Below are 21,863 nucleotides of genomic sequence, written 5' to 3'. Positions count from 1 at the left end.
CCATAGCACACAGTGCAGCGAGAGCCTGGAGCCGCTCGCTTCACTCTGTGAACTGACAGGGTTTCCTACGGCCGCAATTCATTGAATTGCAGCTGCAGAAAACTGACATGTCAGTTATTTGCAGCGCCGCACGGATCCCGTCCGGAGCGCATACGATGTGTATACGCTCCGGCCGGGATCCCATAAAGAAACAGGCAATGTTCACAGGCGCATTAAGTACGGCCGTTGTTGCCGATGGCAACAATGCCCGTACTTTTACGTAGTGCGAACGTAGCCTCAATGTTTAAATGAACATTATACATATGGCCACTAGGTGTCTCTCTTCACTGTGCATGTGTACAGCTGCTGCAGGTCCACATGCAGTAGCAGAGAATCCTTTGGGTGCTTGCATTGTATGGTCACCTCTTCTGTGACACGGCACTAAAACCTCTGTAACCACACTGATATTATACTGACTGAATTATTGCATAACAAAGAGCATTGTCTCCTGGTAACCCTGCATAGATGATATTAGAATAAGTTAATAATATAATTGCCCTCGGTTTATATACAATCTGCATGATGAATAGTTGATTTTCCTTGCTTGAGTGCACAAAGGACTGGGACTTGTGTTTGGTCTCTTTTTTTAAACAGAGAAAAGACCAAATATTAGCATGTTTTACCGCATGTATAATGTGTATTGCAAAACTGCTTGTGATCACACCTAGAGATGAGTCGAGCCACCCTAATCCATATTTGTACCGAACTTTGCAAAAAGTTCGGTTCACTTCCGAATTGGACTCTTTGCAAAGTTCAGACATGTTCGTGAAGAGTGGCTGCACATCTCAGAAAAAAAAAGAAGTTATTCCTACTTGTCCACTCTTCCTGGTGTCTTTTTGCAGCTCTCCACTCCAGTCCCGTCGCTTCTTCCGGTGAGGGCCCACTTAGCCAACCACATGCTGGCTGGGACGGGACAGCTCTGCAGCCTATGATTGGTTAAGTGGGCTGTCACTCTTGTCTCTAGAGTGACAGCACGCTCAGCCAAACACAGACCGTGGTGCAGTCCCATTCCAGCCAGCCTGTGATTGGCTGAGCGGGCCTTCACCAGAGAAGAGAATGAGACCGGACTGGACCAGAGAAGAAGTGGCTCACTAAAGTTTTGTTTTTCGCAAACTCGAACTTTACATTAAAGTTTGGTGAACCTGCCGAATCACACTTTTGACAAGTTCACTCATCTCTAATCACAACCCCTGATAATTAAAAAAATGGGTACCATTATGCTTTAAATCAGTAAATTAAAGTAAAATATAGATAAATATAATCTGGAAAATATCACCATACAGTGTTCAAACAATAGCTCCAAAGAGAACAACTATATTATGCTAAGCATTTCCTTTCTGTCATAAAATGTTTAGATAATACCACTGGCCTTTGCCAAACGCAGTACAATCACATATTTATTATGGTCAAATGTTATGGTTCTCAGAGAGATAAGCCACCACCAGAGCAGTCTTGCTGCAGCTTACCCCTCACCATAGGGAACATGGCCGAGCCTTCAGAGGACAGGGAGAGGATAGTATGGATAGAGTGGTAGAGGCCATTTTTCATCCATTAATTGCTTAGACACTTCAGAGTGCCTTGTTAGGTTTGTATTAGTTTAAGATAGTTTTAAAGTGACTCTGTACCCACAATCTGACCCTCCCAAACCACTTGTACCTTCGGATACCTGCTTTTAATCCAAGATCTGTCCTGGGGTCCGTTCAGCAGGTGATGCAGTTAATGGCTTAAAAAAACGACTTTTAAACTTGCAGCCCCGTGCCCAACGGCCGGGGGTTAGAGTATCTGTGCCCTAACTTTGTATTACCCCTCCATCCCTCCTCCCCACCCTCTTCATCATTAGGAATGCCACTGGAACATTTTCTCCATGCTGAACATTTGCACAGGTGTCTTAACGATCCAGCCCATGTTCAGTATTCACACAGCTGATGCATAGGAGACAATCTGCCTGGAGCATTCCTAATGATGAGGAGGGCGGGGAGGAGGGACAGTGCCAGCCTAATGCATACACAAACTAAGCCCCGGCCGTTGGGCACGGGGCTGCCAGTTTAAAAGTTTTATTTAAGGACAATAACTGCATCACCTGCCGAACGGACCCCAGGATAGATCTTGGATTAAAAGCAGCTATCTGAAGGTACAAGTGGTATGGGGGGGCAGATTGTGGGTACAAAGTCGCTTTAAATAATACGAAAGCAATAAAGGTTGCTGCCATTCTTTTATTTAGAAAAGTTTATTGCAGAAATATATCCAGTTTTGGATATTATCAGATAAACTATAACATACTTTCCTCTTTATATCTGATGTATTCGTGCACATTGTATTGGCACATTTTCATTCCCTACGCAAGTTGTATATCCTATTTGCAAACTGTTTATTAATTTTATTATTATCCATAAAGGCATAATTGGATCCATTATTCTGCCAGAGTCTTTATATAGGAAAGTGTGCAGTGCATGCTATAGCACTTGATCTTCCATGTTAAAACGAATTCTTTTTCAGCAAGGAAATGGCTTGGTGCCATTCTGCTGCAACTATAGAAGTAAAATTATTAGAACATTTGTCACTTTTAAAACTGTGTGAACAAAATATCTCTCACAAACATGCCAGTCTTTCTCTCAACACAGAGCATTGCAAATCATGTATTTATTCTTAAAAAGTAATTGTGTTTGAAGAGAAACTATTATTATTTTCATCATCATCTTTGTTGTCTACTGTAAGACATGATTTGAATGGATTTACCTGAATTATACAAACTGTTCACTGCATATAGCTACTCTATATCTATGCAACATGCACACGTTTGTGTATCCAATGCAACAATCAGGTTTAGCACCTGGCATGGGTGCAGAGGATGGAAGGGATGGTGGGGGCAAACCAATCTGCCTTAGGGTAGCTGCACACGTACCGCATCGCAGCTGATCTGCAGCAGATTTGACTAAATGAATGAACACAGCATTAAATCCGCACTGTAAAATCTGCTGCGGATCTGCAGCAGATTTGATGGTGCAGATTTGGTGCTGTGTTCATTCATTTAGTCAAATCAGCTGAGGATCAGCTGCAGATCCGCAGCAGAATATCAGCTGCATTACGGTGTGAAACTACCCTTAGGGTATAAACCCACACACCGTATATGCAGCGTATTTACTGCTGCGATGCGCAGCAAACTCGCAGCAAACTCGCAGCAAAATCGCAGCAGATTAGATCTAAATAACTGAACACAGCATCAAATCTGTACCAACAAATCTGCTGCGTATTTGTTGCATATCTGCTGCATATACGGTGTGTGGGTTTATACCCTTAAAGGGGTTTTCTAATGACCAAATCTATTTGTAACTATCTAATAACACAACATATATTTTTAAAACGCTTTTTTGCTACCTTTTTCTGGTGTCCTTTATGTTTTTCCAATGCTTTGGATGCAAGCTGTCTGCTTTGTTGTCTTCACAGCCCAATCTCATGTCTAGTGTAAATCTTGTAGTGGACCTCCTATGTGTGAACCTCCTATGTGTGAAGGCACCCTTAGACAGTTTTTGGACAGTATGTTCATTGTCAGAAAACCTTTTCAAGTGCCTTTAGCAAATTATAAGTCAATTATAGGCCAAATAAAGGCTTATAGAAAGTTTGTTCCTGATAATTGACCTGGGGCCAGCATAATTGTTTGTTGGCTGTACATTGACCCTTAGGGGATGTGTAGCTGACAACAATGAGAGTGAAGGGCCTCACAAATGATCCTACAACTATAAAAGCCCCCTTAAAAGAGCACTGATCTGTTAGATCACCACTCCTTGCAGACATACATTGGACTGTCTAATAGGACCCTAAGCAATAGTAGTTAGATACAAGGCTAGGGCAGTAAACCAAAGCTTTGCCCTGGGGGCAGAAAAGCCAAGCTCCAGCTAGGTTTTCTTTTGCATTTATTGTCCACTACATAAGAAAAACATATGCTGCATGCCTCCTCCAGCACTTCACAATAGTAGCAGAAAATAATTCTCTCTAATTACAGAGAAGTAGCGGTGAACATTGTATGCTTCTAGAACACGCATGAATCACAGTTTTGCAGTCTGCTTCTTGGTGGTTAATAATTAACATTCCTGTCAATTTTCATTGTGCAGTGAAGTGCAGTTTAAACGGTAGGCTGGCAACACATTTTGGAGACAGGCACACACATATACCTGCACATGACAAGATTGTAAATTAGCCAGTTTGGAGGATGCCAGGAATAAAATGTTCTCATTGCTAAGATTCATAATGTAGATAAATGAGTATTCTTCAGACTAGGCTTTTCTTGTTATAATACACTCCATACCAGAGGATAGGGTCAATGAGCTTTGACAAGAGATCTGATCCCAAGATACCTTTCCACATAAAAATGAGGCAAGCCAACAAGCAAGCAGTGGTAAGGAAAAAAGAAACGTACAAAAGCTCTAATTAGGATTGCAATATAGGTTGTTCTGAATGTTTTAATTCTCTGTCTAAATGAGACCAGATTTATGAGATCGTAAGTTCTGCAATATAAAACTAATAATCAAACTTAAATGTATGCCTCTATAAAAATACATTTCTTATAGGCCCCATGCACACATCCATGACCGTTTTTACGGGTCAGGAAGTCATAGTATTTTTTGACCATCAAAACAGAAAGGGAAAAAAATATATAAAAACATATACTCCCCTGCTGCACTTTAGCTTGCCTTTCCCACTGCTGTGCCAGAGCGCTGAGGAGACTGCGGCTTCTTGTGTCCAAAGGCATAATGCTGCCTCCGCCAAGAAGAGTGGTTGACAAGGTGGGGTGCCAACTGCCCATCACCCTGTCAAACACAGTGTTGTATTTAACTGTATGTGCCCTGATTACAGTTAAAAGGGCAAGCACAGCACCTGGCGGCACTTGCCTGGGTACTAACGCTGGCTCAGGCTGGTTAACAGCATACCCAGAATTCTGTATGTTGAAATTCCCATAGGGTTCTATAGAACATCCGTGATGGAATTCTAACCTATTTTCCATAATGGTCACCCTTCAGGAAAAATCCTATAGGGCGTTTGTGCCTCATAGAACCCTGTGGGTCCGTAAATTTATCTGGATTTCCTGATTAAAGAAAAAAAAAACAACTTAAATTTACTGGGTGTGTTTATGAGGTCTTAATGTGCCAAGTAAAAGGTTCAGCTTTTTATGTTACCTTTTACGCTGTTACTCCACATCCAAATCCACATGTTGGGGAGATTAACCAACGAGCAATGAAATACAATAAATAATGATGTTTGCCATTTTTGTACCAGATATCCCTGTAATAGTAAAAAAAAAGTGTAGAGGAAAAAAACAAAGATGATAAAGGATGATAAGAGAAGAGAGTAGAAAGAGGCCATATTCTGGCCATAGTAAAAAGGCATACACTCAGGATGTATAAAACTGGGAATGGAGTCTAACAGATTTTGCAATTTTCAACTATGCAAAGCATCTCCAGGTAGTGTCTGCTGAGTAAACATTTGTAGATAGTATTTCCAAAGTAAGGTACCAGGATCAATAAACACAATAAGCAATATAGGTCAGGGCAGGCAGCCAGCATAATAGCTAGGTTTTACTGGCTAAGACAGAGTGGCACCCAGGGCACAAGCCTCTCTATTTCCCCCATGCTCTCCACTTTCTAAGCAGTAAAAGCTAGAGATTCTTCCACCACTATGGAGATCATGTTTCTGCCGTAATTTTTGGGTCATAGTCAATAGTCATGAGCAAATTTGACGAACACTCAGGTTTGCCAAAACGTTCTGCATTTGACTCTCGCTGCCTGGAGAAGCTGGATGCAGCTCTAGGGAGTCCTGGGAAACGTTGATACAGCCATAGGCTATATGCATGTTTTTCTGGCAGCCCTATAGCTACATCTGCAAGATTGTTAATTCCTGACTGAGAGTCTCTGTTATTAAAATCTATATAAATGTAATGCTCAGTAATGTCAGGTACTAAAAGGAAGATTCTTGGAGCTCTTGTGTTAGCAAATTGAATACATACCTTCGATTGCATCTCCTCAGCTAGAAAGTAAATCTTTAAAATCACGTTCTAAGTTTATTACATATGATCATTGGGGAAAACAGTTGTTCAGCCATGAGCGCCCATCAATGTATAAACTGGAAACTGTTTTATTCCCAACCGTTCATTCCAATACACTTCAAACAGAAGAGATTAGTGGCCACTGCCACCGCTTGTCTTTTCATTGGTTCTTTACATATCATCAGGTCTTCTAAAGCATCCAGTACACAAACCGCCCTGCAAATTAATGTTGACTACAGCCGAGAACTGAAAAGGTTTAGGCTCTGGAGATGTGTCAGCATCACTTAGTTTCCTTTTGGTTTTATCTTTCACTAAATCAACACTTTAGTTTGCCCTGAGATAATCAGAATAATTTTAGTCTTTATTGAGTTGAAACATATCAAGGTCGAATATAAAATACTTACAAATACAGTCAATAACACATACAGCAGTGAAGAACAGGGAGATCAATACAATAAATGTATATTACTATATACCATAACATATGGTAAAAGACACTTGTGTATATAAATGTAAGGCAATCATTGTTCACTAGATATTATGGTTATTGAAGCATAAAAATAAATAATAAATATAAGTCAAAATTCCTTGTAGATGTATCCCACTAAAATAATTATTTTAGCAATTGTCTATACATGCCGGATAAACGGCTGTAGAACTTGATATTTTTAGGCACTTGAAGCCTGTATCCACCATCTCCTCTCCCTAAACTGCTGGTACTGTCTGTTTAAAGACATTAAGGGTACCATTACACGCGTCGACGGTGGCCCGATCAATACTGTAAACGAGCACTGATCTACTAGATTGGCGCCCATTTACTGGGCCAATTACACAGCCCGATAATCATGCATGGACATTGTTAGCGGTGTCCATGCAGCCTTGGCCTAAACAGTTTTCACATTACCTCTACACATTCCCGATATCCACCTGTGCTCTGCATTGCTTCCTTCCCAGTCGTGCATGCTGCAGCTTCAGAGCGGCGTGTCTCAGCTATTACATGTAGCGATGCATGGTTGGTGCCTGATGATTTTAGGTCAGGGTCTAAAGGAACAATCAGCCAATGATCGTTTCATTGGCTGATCATTGTCTCTATTACACGGAGCAATTATCGTTCTCTGTGTAATAAGGCCCTAAGACCTCCCCGGTCGTGTCTTTTTAAATATGGCTGGAGCCTTGGTTAGGGTAAAAAAATTAGCTTTTAGGGTACAAACCCACACACCGTATACACAGCAGATACGCAACAAATACGCAGCAAATACGCAGCAGATTTGTTGGTACAGATTTGATGCTGTGTTCAGTTATTTAGATATAATCTGCTGCGTTTTTGCTGCGTATTTGCTGCGTGTTTGCTGCGTATTTGCTGCGTATCGCAGCAGTAAATACGCTGCTTATACGGTGTGTGGGTTTATACCCTTAATGCCGATGAGGCATGTCCTAGAGTCTGTGCCCTAGGCCATGCAGTTTTTACACCAAATACTTACCTGTGCCCTACATCTGTGGAGTTGGTTCAACTGGTCTGAGGACCGTGTATATTGCTGCACTGCCTTCTGTTGGTGGAGATCTACACTGTGCAGCAGTGGGAATTTCTGTTTATGCTTCTTATTAGTGTTCTGCCTACTATCGCAGAACCTGACTAGGTGAGTGGTTTTAGTTGGATTGCATATGCTTTTCTACTCACACATTACTACACCAGAAGGCACCCCCTGTGTTTTCTCTTCTCTATCGTGCACTAAATCTGTAACACCTCTCCTTTCTTTCTTTCTTTCACCTTGCCCCCCTCGTCATTAGGAGAAAGGAGAGGCTTTGCGGGCCTAGGGCACAGACACTCTAGGCCTTGCTTCATTAAGTCGGCTGCTGTAGATTAAAAGATAATGTAAAAGTGAAAGCAATCAGCCGTGGAGCAGGAGATGCCCGATCCTATTTATTAATGATTGCAAATTTTTCCTGTGTAAACAGGGTTATCTGTAGCCAATAATGATAAAGGGAAAATAACAGCACAAATATGCATATATCTGTTCTGCCAGTTTTCAGATGATCACAAGTAGTGAATACTTACCTTCTGTGCTGCTTGTTATCCGACATCTGGTGTTTCAGCCCACTGACCAGGCCCGCTTCTGCCATGAGGCGGAATGAGAATTCTGCCTCAGGCCGCAGATTCTGCAGTCCTGAAGGGGGCGGCCCCTTAGTTGTCAGTTTACTCCTAACCATCCCCCGCTCTAGCAGCGATCTATAAAGCCTCCGCTGCCCATGCTTTATCCTCACTCACCAAAGCAGCAGTAATCAGCAGGGAGGATCGGAGGTCCGGCTGGGGTGAATATCACTTGTGGCCCCACATCACCCCCTCGTCCTCGGACCCCTCAGCAGCACTCTCACCCGTATGTCCTACCCCCTGCTGCGCTCTGTGTATAGCTGTGCTGTGGCAGATATCTGTATGTAACTGCTGCACTAACCTGCCGATCTCATGTGTAGTGGGGCTGAATTGCTGAGCTGTAATGGTCGTGTGGATGAAGTTTGTCCTCGGGGAGACAGACGCTGTGTCCCAGAAGCACAGATATGTTCCCATTAGCTGCCTGACAGGGGCGCCATACCTGCACATTGTCAACCAATTTGGACTTAGACAAATTGGTCCACCTTAAGTAACCTTCCTCCTTAAGAATTACCCCCTCTCTCCTCTCTCCCCTCTGACAAGCCTCCTGCTTCCGGGTTAGCAGCACATGTCGGGACGGTAAGGGAGAACGGGCTGTCTGCAGATACAGTGCAGCTCCCTGTATAGAATACATCTCCCTCCCCTACAGACCTGCACCCTGATCCCTGCTCTGCATGAAAGGCAAGTGTAAATGTGTATGTGTGTGTCATGTCAACATTGTGCATGTGTGATATGTGTATATTGGGTGCACTGTATGTTATACAGGTGTGTGTGTGTGTGTGTGTGTTGTAAGTGTGGATAGGTGAGTGTGTTAGTTTTTATTTTTATCATCAAAATGTCACCAGCTGTGTGCCTGTATACTACTATATATACTGATAACCTGCCATGTGCCCGTGTACTGCTATCATATGACCTGCTATGTGCCGTATACTGCCTTCATATGAACAACTACAGAGAGGGGAGGTATACAGTACTGAAAACTTGGAAACTTTGAAACCTCTTCTGTGTTGTCCTCACCCAGGATGATAGGTAGTGCCTAAAAATGGCAAATTATGGTGGAGCAGGATTGTGTGGGAATTTATTATAAGCGACAGGTTTTCAGTTAACATGCCTTACTTATGGTTTTCAATCAGCTTGGGGGGAGGGGGGGGCGCCATTTCAGGTTTCGCCTCAGGCAGCAGAATGCCTAGAATTGGCCCAGCCACTGACCACTGTAACTTCAGGCTGCCGTCTCCTCCAGAATGATTGACTGATGAAGAAGGCAGGGCCTCAAGATACAGCCAAAAAGATGGAGCCGGTTGCCGAATCGCAAGCAGTCCAAGCAGTGCAGAAGGTATGTATGCGCCGCTTGTGATCATTTGGAAACTGACAGTATATATATATATATATATATATATATATATATATATATACTGTATATATATATATATATATATATATATATATATATATATATATATATATTTGTTTTCAGCTGCTTCCAACAAATCTGTAAATGTAAAAGGACCTTAAAGGGGTCGGACACTTTATAGTAAAAAAAATTTAGTGTGTAGCATTAGTAAGTGTATTCACATTACTTACTGACAGCAGATCCCTGTGTACCTCACAGAGCTACAATCAGGCCCCCCTCCTCCAGGTTGTGCTGCCCTGCTCTGTGTTAATTCTGTCCATAAGATAGCTGACATGGAGGAGCATGTGATCATGCCCTTCCCCCCAGTGTCCTCCATAGGCATACACAGGTTTAGTGGTGGACACTGGGGACGGGGCACGGTCACATGCTCTCCCATGTTGGCCATCTTATGGACAGACTCACCACAGAGCAGGGCAGCACAGTCTGGAGGAGGGGAATCTGATCTTAGCTCTATGAGGTACACAGAGAGCTGCTGTCTGTACATACAGTGAGTACAATTGCTAATTTGAGTGGCCAACCCCTTTAAGGAAACAATCTCTAACCAATAAATAAGCATTTTTTTAATCCACTGTTAGGCTATGTATTAATCACGGCTGTTGTTGCCGATTTGCAACAATGGGCGTGATTAAGGCAAAAGTTATGTCTGAGAGAATCCCAGCCGGAGTGTATTCACATAGTATACACTCCGGCCGTGATCCCTAGCTGCTGCAAGAAAAACTGACATGTCAGTTTTGTACAGGCGCTATCCATTGAATGGCGGCGGCACAAGCCTGACAAGTCACACAATGGGGAGTGCAGCTCCGGCCGCATCCCAATTCAGCACAAATAAAGATCATCCGGCCGCTACTGCAGTACTGGCTGGGATGATCTTCACTGACAACGTCCGTTCTGTGACTCGGCCGGGTCACAGAACAGCCGGTGTCTTACGATGTGTGAACCCGGCCGGAAGCTATGTTCACACGGAGTATGAGACTAGCCATTCCGTGACGTGGCTTATCTCTGAAAAGATCATCCCGGACGGTACTTAAGTACACGCCGGATGATTTTTCCGGCCGCAGTGTTCTGAACTCTCCATTGTTTGAACTGACAGAGCTTGGAACTGACATGTCAGTTCTTTGCAGTGCCGCATGGGATCCCGGCTGGAGCGTATACTATGTGTACTATGATCCCATAGAAGAATAGGCAGTGCTCCACACTGTACAAAGTACGGCTGTTGTTGCCGATAGCAACAACGGCCGTACTTTTACGCTTTGTGAACATAGCCTAATACAGTACGTGTTTTTATATTTTGTATATTTTATGCATGCATTTTTTTTTTTGTTTTCTTTTTCCCCTGTGGTTTTCTAGTCAGTTATAGAATCTGTAGGAAAAATGGCAAAAAAAAATCATTCTGATCCATAATGCGTTTAGAAAAAAATACTAGTAAGGACTGTGCACAGACCGGTGAAGAAAGTTTTGTGCAAAGCCCTGGTTTGCACAAAAAATGGGCAACTTTTCACTGTCTCACTCCCTGCTCTCCAAGTGGGTGGGAAGGGGGTGCAGCACTGATTGAGGGGGATTTCTGATTAGAGTGGTGTATGAAGTGGTGCATATGATAAATTCCCCTGTAAAACTATAAGATACAGTATAGCACTAATATTAAAAGCAATATAATCATTGTTTCTAAAATGTTTTTTTTTTATTTCACTACAAAGTTTCGTGTTGAATTTGGCAGCAGTGTTGGTGGCAGTACTATTGGAAAAATACACAGAAAATGTGCTTTTTTGGCATTGAAAAGTATATTTATTGCATTTTTACTCTTCTATTTCTGCTAGAAAAATAATGTTAGGTATGCTTTGAATATCCTATTATATGAGAAATGCATAGTTTTGCTGATAACACGGTCTCAATGTCTTCTTACAAAGCCGTCTAAACACACCCGAGAAGGTACATTAGAGAATAGCTTGATAAGGCTGATTGAATTGAATCCATGGGTCCTGATTTACCGCTGCATCAGACATTAGTAGCAAATACCTTTTTCCCTTAACAACCTGTATTTTCTCTCTTAAGTGTAGATTAGGTTTCTAAATCTTCTATGTTTTGGAGATGTTGAAAAGCACTGGTGCCCTTGGGTCAAGTATTTCTTTTCTTGTACTGGCTCCGTATAAGAACGTAAGGATAAACCCATTGTGTCAGTATAAATAGCATTTGATTTCTCCATCTGGAATAGCAATCTGAGAAAAACAAGATTAATCATTGTAGCACATTCTTATTGCACATAAATTACACAAGGTGGCTCAAAAGAGAAATCAGCACAATTCTCCATTGTCGAATAAAAATAAATATATAAGGTGAAATTTGTCATCTAGTATTAGTGGATAAGGAAGCACCGAAAATCCATTCTTAATACTAGTGGGTGCTTGTCCAAACCAAAACTATATTGGTAGAAAACTATAAGAATAGATAGTCATACTATATGCATGAAACTATGTAGACTATCACGCTGCTACCTATAAATATGAGCTTGTTGGGCATCCCATTCCAAAAAACATGGGTATTAATATTAAAGTAGGCCCACTTTTACAGTTGTACCAACCTCTCCTGTTCAGAGAAAGCCTCCCACGAATATGCTTTGAAATAGGCTGTGTCCTTGGACATCTGCTAAACCTTAATTCAGTCATTAGATTACTAGTACTGAGACGTGATTTATCAGATCAGAGGCCACTTCTACCCTGTTTCAGAGTCCCTTTGCAGTATGCTTTACAGCAAGCTTCTGTGCATCTGCTTCGCCATAGGAACCTGTTACTTATGCAGAGTTTTTATGCTTTCAGAGGTGTCTGGAAACAAAATTAGTAGAGATGAGTGAGCACACTCTACCAAGTATAGTATTGGCTTGAGTATCGGGCTACTCGAAAGTACTTGACACTCAAGCAAGTACTACATGCTTCTCATGTGTTTGTTAACAAAATACTTGTTGAGAGGTTGCTATGCAGAGTGATAAGTATAATTTACTTATTAATCCCACCACCAACAGAACAGGGTTAACTTAGCTGCTACTTTCAGATTAACCAGGTACCCTTCACCTTACCAAGCAGGGGCCACCTAGTTAGATACTCGAGTCTCCCATTGCCATTGCCAGAAGGTCACGTCTCCATAGATACTAATGCATTATCATTTAGCTACGTCTCCTTATCCATGAAGACTAGACCTTCTGGATTGGGGATGGGGGGAGGGGCAGGGCAACACGAGTTGTGGTCCCCTGCCACACCTTCATTTATCATGGTTTAAGCCTGGAAAACATAAGCCATGGCAGAGATCTACATGTGCTCTGGAGCAGGCATAGGTCCCACAAGATTTACTAAGAGACGTGCGCCTCTTAGTAAATCCATCAGACTGCATAGGGTCGGTGCTTTATTTAACACCGGGGTATGAGTAGCCCTCTACCAATCTATGATAGCATAAAATAAATACTTTATAGTGCTCTTACTGTAGATCCTTGTGTTCAGTTCCTTTCTGGAGCTTCTGCTTTTTAAAGATGACCATAAACATTAGACATTGGGTACAGTATTTGGTGAGAATGGCAATATTGGCTAGTCTTTTTTTCTCAAGAAGGATAAGCCAGTAGCAGTTAGAGGTATTTAGTAGAAGCTTATTCTGCTCTCCCTATTGCTGGCATAACTGAGCAGGCATGTGTAGGGGAAATTGGGAAGAATGTAAGAATGGCTGTCGGCTGAACAAGCTTGTTTTGCTTATAGCTAGACGTACGTATCAAGATGGAGTCCAAGTGTTGAAAAATAGTTGGAAGTTTGTCTTACAGGTTCCACAGCCCTGGTTGCTATTACTAACAGCTAACTTGGAACAAAACCTGTACTTCTGATATTGAATAGGTACCAAATCAACATCTTAAGTAGATGAATTCATAAAGGGCAAACACAAAGTATCTTACAGGAAAAGTGGAAAGACATTAACGCAGAAAGATCTCTGCCACCCACTTACAGTATTTCTTGGACACAGTTATGCTAATAACAGGGCAGCATGAACGCCATGAAATATCACTGGTGGAAGAACGGTTGTAATTTAGCATTGGCTTTTTAAAAGCTTAATATAACAAATCAATTTTTGCTGACATTCCTCACATCGTACCACTTTAAAGATGGAAATAAAAAGTTCAACAACAAGAAAATGCTAAATTCTCAAACTTCCATACCTTGCTTAAATAGCTAAGCTTCAATTTAATCCTCAATTTCCAATGTACTAGCTTTCTTAGCATCAGATTCCTGCTGGCAATAAGTAGCAAGAGGTCTGCTTGTAAAGCATCCTGATTGGCATCAAACTGTTAACATTTATTTGTGCCCACGCATATATCAGTAGCATTGGGTTTTTTCACCAGATGTTCAATATCCCACTAATGTGAAGGGAACTCCCACCTACTCACTTAACAGTTTTGCTCCTAATAATTTTCATACACATCAAACCTTTCTAAATTCCAAATGATCCAAGTAGTCATCATGCAGCATCGAGCGATGAAGCACATGCCAACCTTTTATTGGCTGCAGCGATAATATATTTATATAACCTGCTTTCCGCCTTGCTGCTAAAAATATGCAAAAAGTGAAAAATCTGTTAAAAGCTGTGTTTAATAATCCTCTCATCCAGTGAACATACTCCACATGTGCCGCTGCGCTAATTTCAGTCATAATCATAGTGCTACCAAATAAAAGCTGCAAATTTTGTCGATTTTTGAGAAATCTACTAAGTATCAAATAAAAGTAAAACAAAAAACAAGATAAACAGGTCACTAAGCCTCACAATAGACTAGTATATGCTATTTTATAAAGTTCCCTTCTCTTGGATAACAATGAAAGGTACCACCTCTGCTATAAAGGTGGAGGCAGATAACACAGGATCCACCACTGACCATAGGTGAAGATTACAGTTCACCTCCTTCCCCTCGCTACATTAAACTCAATAAGTCATTGAGCACATATACAAAACTCTCCTAAAAAAGTCATTGAGTCCCCAGACCACGTATCCACTGTTACTTCCAATGAGATTACATACTCACAGCGGAATTGTCTTCCCGATGTCAGTATGTAAAAGGCAGCCCCCTTAACCTCCTGGCTTGCTTTGGGTGTTCCTGGCGTCTGGATGTCCTGCTCAGCCAATCAGTGCACCGCCAAACCCCTGAAGCAAGCCAGACACAGAGCAGTAATGTATGTACCGGGCTGTTGGGGGTTAAGGAGGCTGACTTTTACATACTGGGGGTATGTAATCCCATTGAAAATAACAGTCAAGAGATTCACAGCAGATACAATATGTGTGAACCCACCCTTAAAGTGCACGAGCTTAGAAAAAATGGCTTCCTGCATAAACATAAGAAAAAATATAAAATCACAGAATAAATTAGGAAAGATTAGGAAAAAAATTGTCCCATTATATTTTATCATACTGCCTATGTAACAATATTACCAATGGGTTATACATCACTTCATAGTATGTCAATACTACTATAATTTTTTACATATACCTGGGGGTACTATAAAAAAAAAAAATACTCGCCTATCTCAGTCTCCTGCTGCTGCTGTTCAGATGGATCCTGGTCCCAATCGTCACCTTTTGTTTCCTTGGTCATATGACATGTCATTCCCACCTGAACTGCCCTGCGCAGCCAATCTCTGGCCACAGTGGTGTCCCGCCTTAATCTGTGATTGGCTCACTGGGGCAGTTCCTGTAGGGACAACACTTTATAGGAACAATAAAGAAGTGGTAACAAAAAGGAACCATGAGCCATCTGAACAGCAGATTTTTGGAAATCAGTGAGAGTTACTTCTGTTTTATTTTTATAGTACAGCCTTATATAACAATATATCACCCCTTTAAGTAGGAGAGCTGTATGTACAGTATGTCACGCTGATTGTTACAGTGTGATTTCTATCCAGGGGCTTGTTGTCAATAGAAACAGTAAAGGAGTTTATTGCCAGTTGCTGCTTCCTAGAATGCACTTTAATATAGTAATGGGAAACCAGTTGAATTGTGACTGTATAATACAACCAGTAAATTAAGAACACAATGCATAATATAACGTAGTTACAGAGTAGTTATATTTTTCTGTACATTTGTTCTATATATAACCTGGTTCTCAGAGATTTACATGCTCTCTAGGTTGCATGATTTCTCCAAACCTCTTGTAATTGTGGCAGTGCGAGGTTATAATATATGTTTTACCGTTTCCTAGTCCTACCTATAACTAGATATTTGACCAGACATCTTCCATGGGCCTCAAGCACACGGCTTAATGGTCAGAGACTGTGGCTGTGTGCATTGCGCATAATGTGCAGCTAATTCAGTTAAACAACACAACAGGGTAGAGCATATCAATGAATAGCGTTCTTCCTGATGTAGTGCTATGGAAGGAATTGTAAAGGAATTTCTCTTGTAAGAAAATCAGATAAATTAGAGCTCCATCTAGTGACACCTGTTGTGTAATAATTTGATTTGCAAAGTCCATAGAATCAATTACATACATAGAAACTAAGTTGACCCACGTAAAACTATATTCTGTGGACGGGCAAATAGGCTATGTCAAAAATTCTGTACTTAATAGGAGAAAATCTAACAGAAGGTCTTGAGCTGTGAGACTCCTTGAGTAAGTCAGTCACAGAGTGCTGGCAATGTGCATCATTTTTCCTTGACAGTCAGATGTAATATTTCATAATGCAATACTTAATTTGCATTGTTTTCTCATCAGGAGAAACATGGTAGCATTTGCGGGCTACGAGCTGTGCACAGAATGTGAGGATTGGTAATAAATGTAATCTGATTTTGCAGACGTTCTACACATTAAGTATTAGAATGTCCTAATCATCAGCAAATGCAAGGATGTCAGGCTGGCCCCAGGGAGATGTTATTTTCCTTAGAAATACAAAGATGTCTGGAGCAGAGCAACTCATATATTGGGACCTATGGTATGATTTTTGTTTTATGGCCTTAGTGTTCTCATAAATTCCACTTATGTATTATTTACCCATTTACCGCTTGGGGCGTCTGCGGTGCATTCTGGGAAGTGTTCTGTGCCCTTTATGTCATTAAAGTCATTGACTGTAGAAATCAAACTGCAGAAGGCTGTGTGTGAAATGCATTTCAGGTGATGGATGCCAAGTAAACAGAAAGTGACCAGATATGAATGCATCAAGAAAAGCAAACCTTGATTCTATTATTTATGGCTATACATTTCACTTTGTGTATATAGCACCGACATGTTCTGCAGCGCACATAGTCATACACTATGTTTTTAAAATATGATAGGAAGCTGGGAACTGAAATAGCCATGGTAAAGGGGTTGTCCAGTGAAAATCTTTTTCTTTCAAATCAACTGGTTTCTGAAAATTATATAGATTTGTAATTTACTTCTATTTAAAAAATCTCAAGTCTTCCAGTACTTATGAGGGGCTGTATGTCCTGCAGGAAATGTTGTTTTCTTTTCAGTCTAACACAGTACTCTCTGCTGACATCTCTGGCCAAGAGAGGAACTGTCCAGAGCAGCAGCAAATCCACATAGAAAACCTCTCCTGCTCTGGACAGTTCCTGTCTCTGCAAGAGATGTCAGCAGATAGCACTGTGTCAGACTGAAAAGAAAACAATGTTTCCTGCAGGACATGCAGCAGTTGATAAGAACTGGAAGACTTGATATTTTTAAATCTATATTAGTTTCTAAAACCAGTTAATTTGAAAGAAAAATACTTTTGCTGGAAAACCCCTTTAACATTCAAACTCTGTATAGATGATGGCCATGGCGTTTTTTTTTAACCCTGGATCCCACATAGACCCCACCTTGCTGCTGAATGTATATATGTGTGTGTGTGTGTGTGTGTGTGTGTGTGCATAATCCCATAGAGGGAAGCTTAGGTAGACAAATAGTTGTGAGGAAAATGGATGGTTGACAACTTTTTTATGTGTGTCATTTACCCATGATTGATAGTTTATTACTAGTTTGCCTGGTATAGGCTTTGTAAAAAAAAAAGGCTACAATAAGAATACAATAAGATTGTTTTGCGTTTTAAGTGAGAAAATATGCATTGCTTTGTGAAAGGCTGCAGGTTGGATAACAGGGGACTCTGCAGGCCACTGGTTCACAGGTATATCATGTAACATTATTTATATCAAAATAACAAGCTTTGTAGGAGGTGTTGAATTCACTAAATATGACCCTAGTTGAATGATTTGTATGTAAGTGCGTACAAAAAGGAAATTCCTAAATATAAATCATAGATGTTAAACGGTCAATAGCAATATTGCTCCTTCTTCAGATAAGTAATTTATATGTTCTATATTATTCAAGTCAATTTCCAGTGAATTGATATTAAGTGGCTGCTGGGTTGAAATGGTAGTTACTCAACTGTGTATCAGTGTGACTTATAAGACCTTTATCATCACTGGCTTCCTTCCCAGAATTTCCTTTTGGCCTCTCCTTAACTGTAATTATATTTATTTTAGTACTTTATTACTCGGTATATCTTATTATTTCTCAGTCTACAACATGCTTAATGTTTAACGTCCAATTGCTTGCAGCCACCGCATATAAAGCTCTACAAGTATTTATCCATAGCCATATACTTATTGATCAGTTAATGAATGACTGTTTAGCCTCAGCCTCTTTAGCTTGGGAATCTGAGGTATAATATACCATGTTGGTTTAAAAAAAAAAAAGCCACGCTGATATAGAAATAAGTACCGTCACACAGTGTTTTATACTATTGCATTAGCTATGTTGTTTCAAGCAAAAGGCCAGAAAAATAAATGTTATTTAATATTATTTTCTCAGAGCCCATATCACAAAACATAAAGATGTAGATAGCCATAAAGGTCTGGACGATTTGGCTATGTTAACACATAGCAATTGACGTTATAATGCCGGATGCCTGGTGGCGTTAGGCACATTCCTGCAGTCGACACTGTTGTGTCAGGTGCAGGAACATTATCTTTTTACAACTGAATTGCAGGCACCATTGGGTGTGCCCGCAATTCAATTAACCATTGACTACAATGTAAAGTACGGCCACCGGCCATACTTTACATTGTGTGAACAACTATTTTTTAATGGCTAAGTAATTGGCATGTTCAATATTTTAACACCTGTTCTAAAGAACGGACATTAAAATAAGGAAGTGCGAACACATTAAATTCAATGCAATGTCGCCGCTGCAGGAAAGAGCGGATTTCATTGCAATCAGTGTCCGTTTTTCTGGAAAAAAAGGCTTTTATATTGGTGGAGGTGTGACCCTTACTGATCTCCTGATTGAAGTGCTGGAACCACTTTATTGTTTACTTGGCACAGCTTTGTACATTTTTCAGTGGCTGCTTGTGGTACTGCAGCTCACTGCTCCCTTCATTCAGGTGAACAGGGCATAACATTACTACCGAATAAAAGTTTCCCAACATATTGTTTTATGACACGCCACTTTTAGCTGCCAGGCCACCAATAATCTTTAAAACCTCTATAAAGCGTACCTCTCGTTTTATGTAACTTTTCAGGATAAGTTGTCCTATGTGTACATGAGGAGCAGCACTGTTTCTAGCCATGATATGTTTCCATGATACCGAGTTCTGTGGTGTCTCCCATATAACACACACACATACATTCATACATAGACATACGCAGAAGACTAGATCCTGAATTTCTGTGGGTTCAATTAGTTCCAATTAGCTTCAATTTCTATGCAGTCCAATTAGCTCCTATCTAGCCTCTTTGTACTCTCTCTCTCTCGCTATCTCTCTCTCTCTCTCTTTCTCTCTCTCGTACTATTTATCTCTGCAAAGATAGTTGAACCAAAAGTGCATACTCCACAACATAACTTGCATACAAATTTTGCCTGTATGATCATTCTCCAATGAAATAAATAGAAAGTATGGAAATGACATAGTGTGTGGCCTGCCAGAACGTAAACATGTTGTTTACTGCATGTACAGTAATAACACCATACACTAAGGCTACTAAAAATATAGGGTCTGCTGAATAATATTATGTATGAGGTGCTCTATCCACATGTCTCCATTTTAGGAAACATAGCGTATAATATGAAAGTGTCACTTGTGGAAAAAACAAAAACAAAAACTAAAACAATTTTTTTTTTTTTCACGTCATAACCCCCACCGATTTCTAAAGCTCAGCTAAGTGCCTCTCTCCCTATCTCTCTGCTTGTTGCAGGAGATGGACTCTATGTTAGATCTATGCTGTGAGACAGTGAGAGAAGCATTTAGCTGAGTGCTTCTCCCTGCTTTTTGATCAATGAGAGTTTAAACACCCAGAGCTTATGAAAACTTTTGACATGTCTTTATGTCTTTATGAACATTTTTTACAGTAACTTATTTTTACTTTGACGCCTATCCGAATGCATATATTTATTTATTTTCATGTGTCATTTTCTTAGATGTAAATACAGAAATGTTTCTTATTATTTTCCAGGCCCAACAAATCATCACAGCCAGTCAACACTTCGGCCTCCTCTTCCTCCTCCTCACAATCACACTCTTTCGCACCACCACTCCTCTGCCAATTCTCTAAATAAGAATTCCCTGACTAACCGAAGAAACCAGATTCATGCACCAGCACCAGCTCCGAATGATATGGCCACCACCCCAGAGTCGGTTCAGCTTCAGGACAGCTGGGTACTCAACAGCAATGTCCCACTGGAAACCAGGTACAGTGTGCCTCCTAGAATAAGGTACAAAACAAGGTTTCTTATTTTGTATGTTTGTCTGTTTTCCCATCATAAGAGACATCCATATGGGTGATAACTGTATTTATTATATGATGATAAAAGTGGCTTCTGCTTTAATGAACATGGGGGTTTCTTCTTTGTATTGTGAGCCATCCAAAACATGTTTGACTAGAGGTAAGCCCAGTCTATTTATAACCTCAATTCTCAACAAGTCACATACGTCCAGATGATGATGTTTTGTCAGGTCCACACATTAGAAAGCTGCTTTAGCATTGCTGATACCTACAGAATAGTTAGAAAGGTATTGCCCAGGATTGTCCAATATGGAGCTTACTATATTTGTCATTTCCTAGATGCAAAAAAATTGGGTAATTTTGTTCCATTTAGTTGTATTTTTATTTTATGTGTTTCTTTTTACAAGAAAAAAAAAGAAAGATAGAACCTTAGAGTAGTGCTTCAGGGTCAAAAGATCCAGCTTTGCCTCCTTGACCCTCCAAAGCCATTATTTTGCTACTTAGTTCTCAGTTTTTCTTGTCAGTTCTGGAGGTACAAAAACAGCTAAAGTAGCTTTGCAATGTGAATATACTGCCAAAAAGCTTTAAGATTGTTGGTGTTTTGAACTGGAGTAACCTCCAATGCACAGATATAGAGCCGAACAGCAACAACATAGCAGAGCTCCGTTTTTCTCTTGCAATTAAACTGAATTTGTAATCTACTTTAACCACTTAATAGTTGCATTAAAATTAGAAAATCCCTTGTGAACTTTTGTTGCTTTTTTTTTGCAGATTTATTGTAATAAATAATAATTATTTTCAGTTTTTTCTTTTCCTTTTTTTTTTAACCATGCACTAAACACAACATCCTATTATTGTTATTATTAGTTTTATAAACACAGTTTGACACCAAATTTCTATAGATTCATATTTTGTATATTTTCTTAGTATTTATTAGGGGAAAAAAATGACATTTGTGTGCCGATGCATTCCAGGAGCAATAACTATTTTATTTTTACTTGTGCCATGCTTTTTTTTTTTTTTTTTTTTTTTGCAGGATATGCTGTAGTTTTTATTGGTGTTGTTTTAGGGTACATAGTAATTTAACATATATAGTAAAACGTGTTACAAAAATTATATGATTTCAATTTGTAAATGCTCTGATGCAGGTAGAACAATTCACCACTGCAGCTACCCATATATAGTGCAGGAGTTCAACATCTAGTAATGACAGCATAGAAATACTCCTTACTTGAAGTTAATAGGCAGATATATAGATTTTATTGAAAGCAATCAAAACATGTGACGTTTCAGTTCTTAAGACCTTTCTCAGACACTGAAAAAAACTAATGTGTAATCAGAATAGAAATAGCATGTGGAGATTAACAAAATGCAAAAGGACATAAATACCATAAAATAACACACAGTAAAACAGAATGAGCACATCTGTGACAATGGAACTGTTTCAGAGGGATTGTATTGGAATAGATCCTGGATTATTGTAGCCAGAAGTATGCCATAATAACAGTATATTACCATA

The 21,863-nt window shown here is 40.2% G+C and overlaps 1 protein-coding gene across 1 annotated transcript in view; it reads left to right on the top strand.

The window, feature by feature from the left end:
* The window catches only part of TENM2 (teneurin transmembrane protein 2), a 750,809-nt gene that overhangs the window by 350,424 nt on the left and 378,522 nt on the right, over positions 1-21,863 (top strand). Inside the window, exon 5 of the mRNA XM_069970729.1 lies at positions 20,075-20,309. Within this exon, the coding sequence (XP_069826830.1) occupies positions 20,075-20,309 (235 nt within the window). The remainder of the gene's footprint in view (positions 1-20,074; positions 20,310-21,863) is intronic.

The sequence above is a fragment of the Dendropsophus ebraccatus genome, chromosome 1 (assembly GCF_027789765.1).
Source record: "Dendropsophus ebraccatus isolate aDenEbr1 chromosome 1, aDenEbr1.pat, whole genome shotgun sequence".
NCBI lineage: Eukaryota > Metazoa > Chordata > Amphibia > Anura > Hylidae > Dendropsophus > Dendropsophus ebraccatus.
Note: the sequence above shows the minus strand (reverse complement) of the source record. Positions and strands in the feature narration are given on the sequence as shown.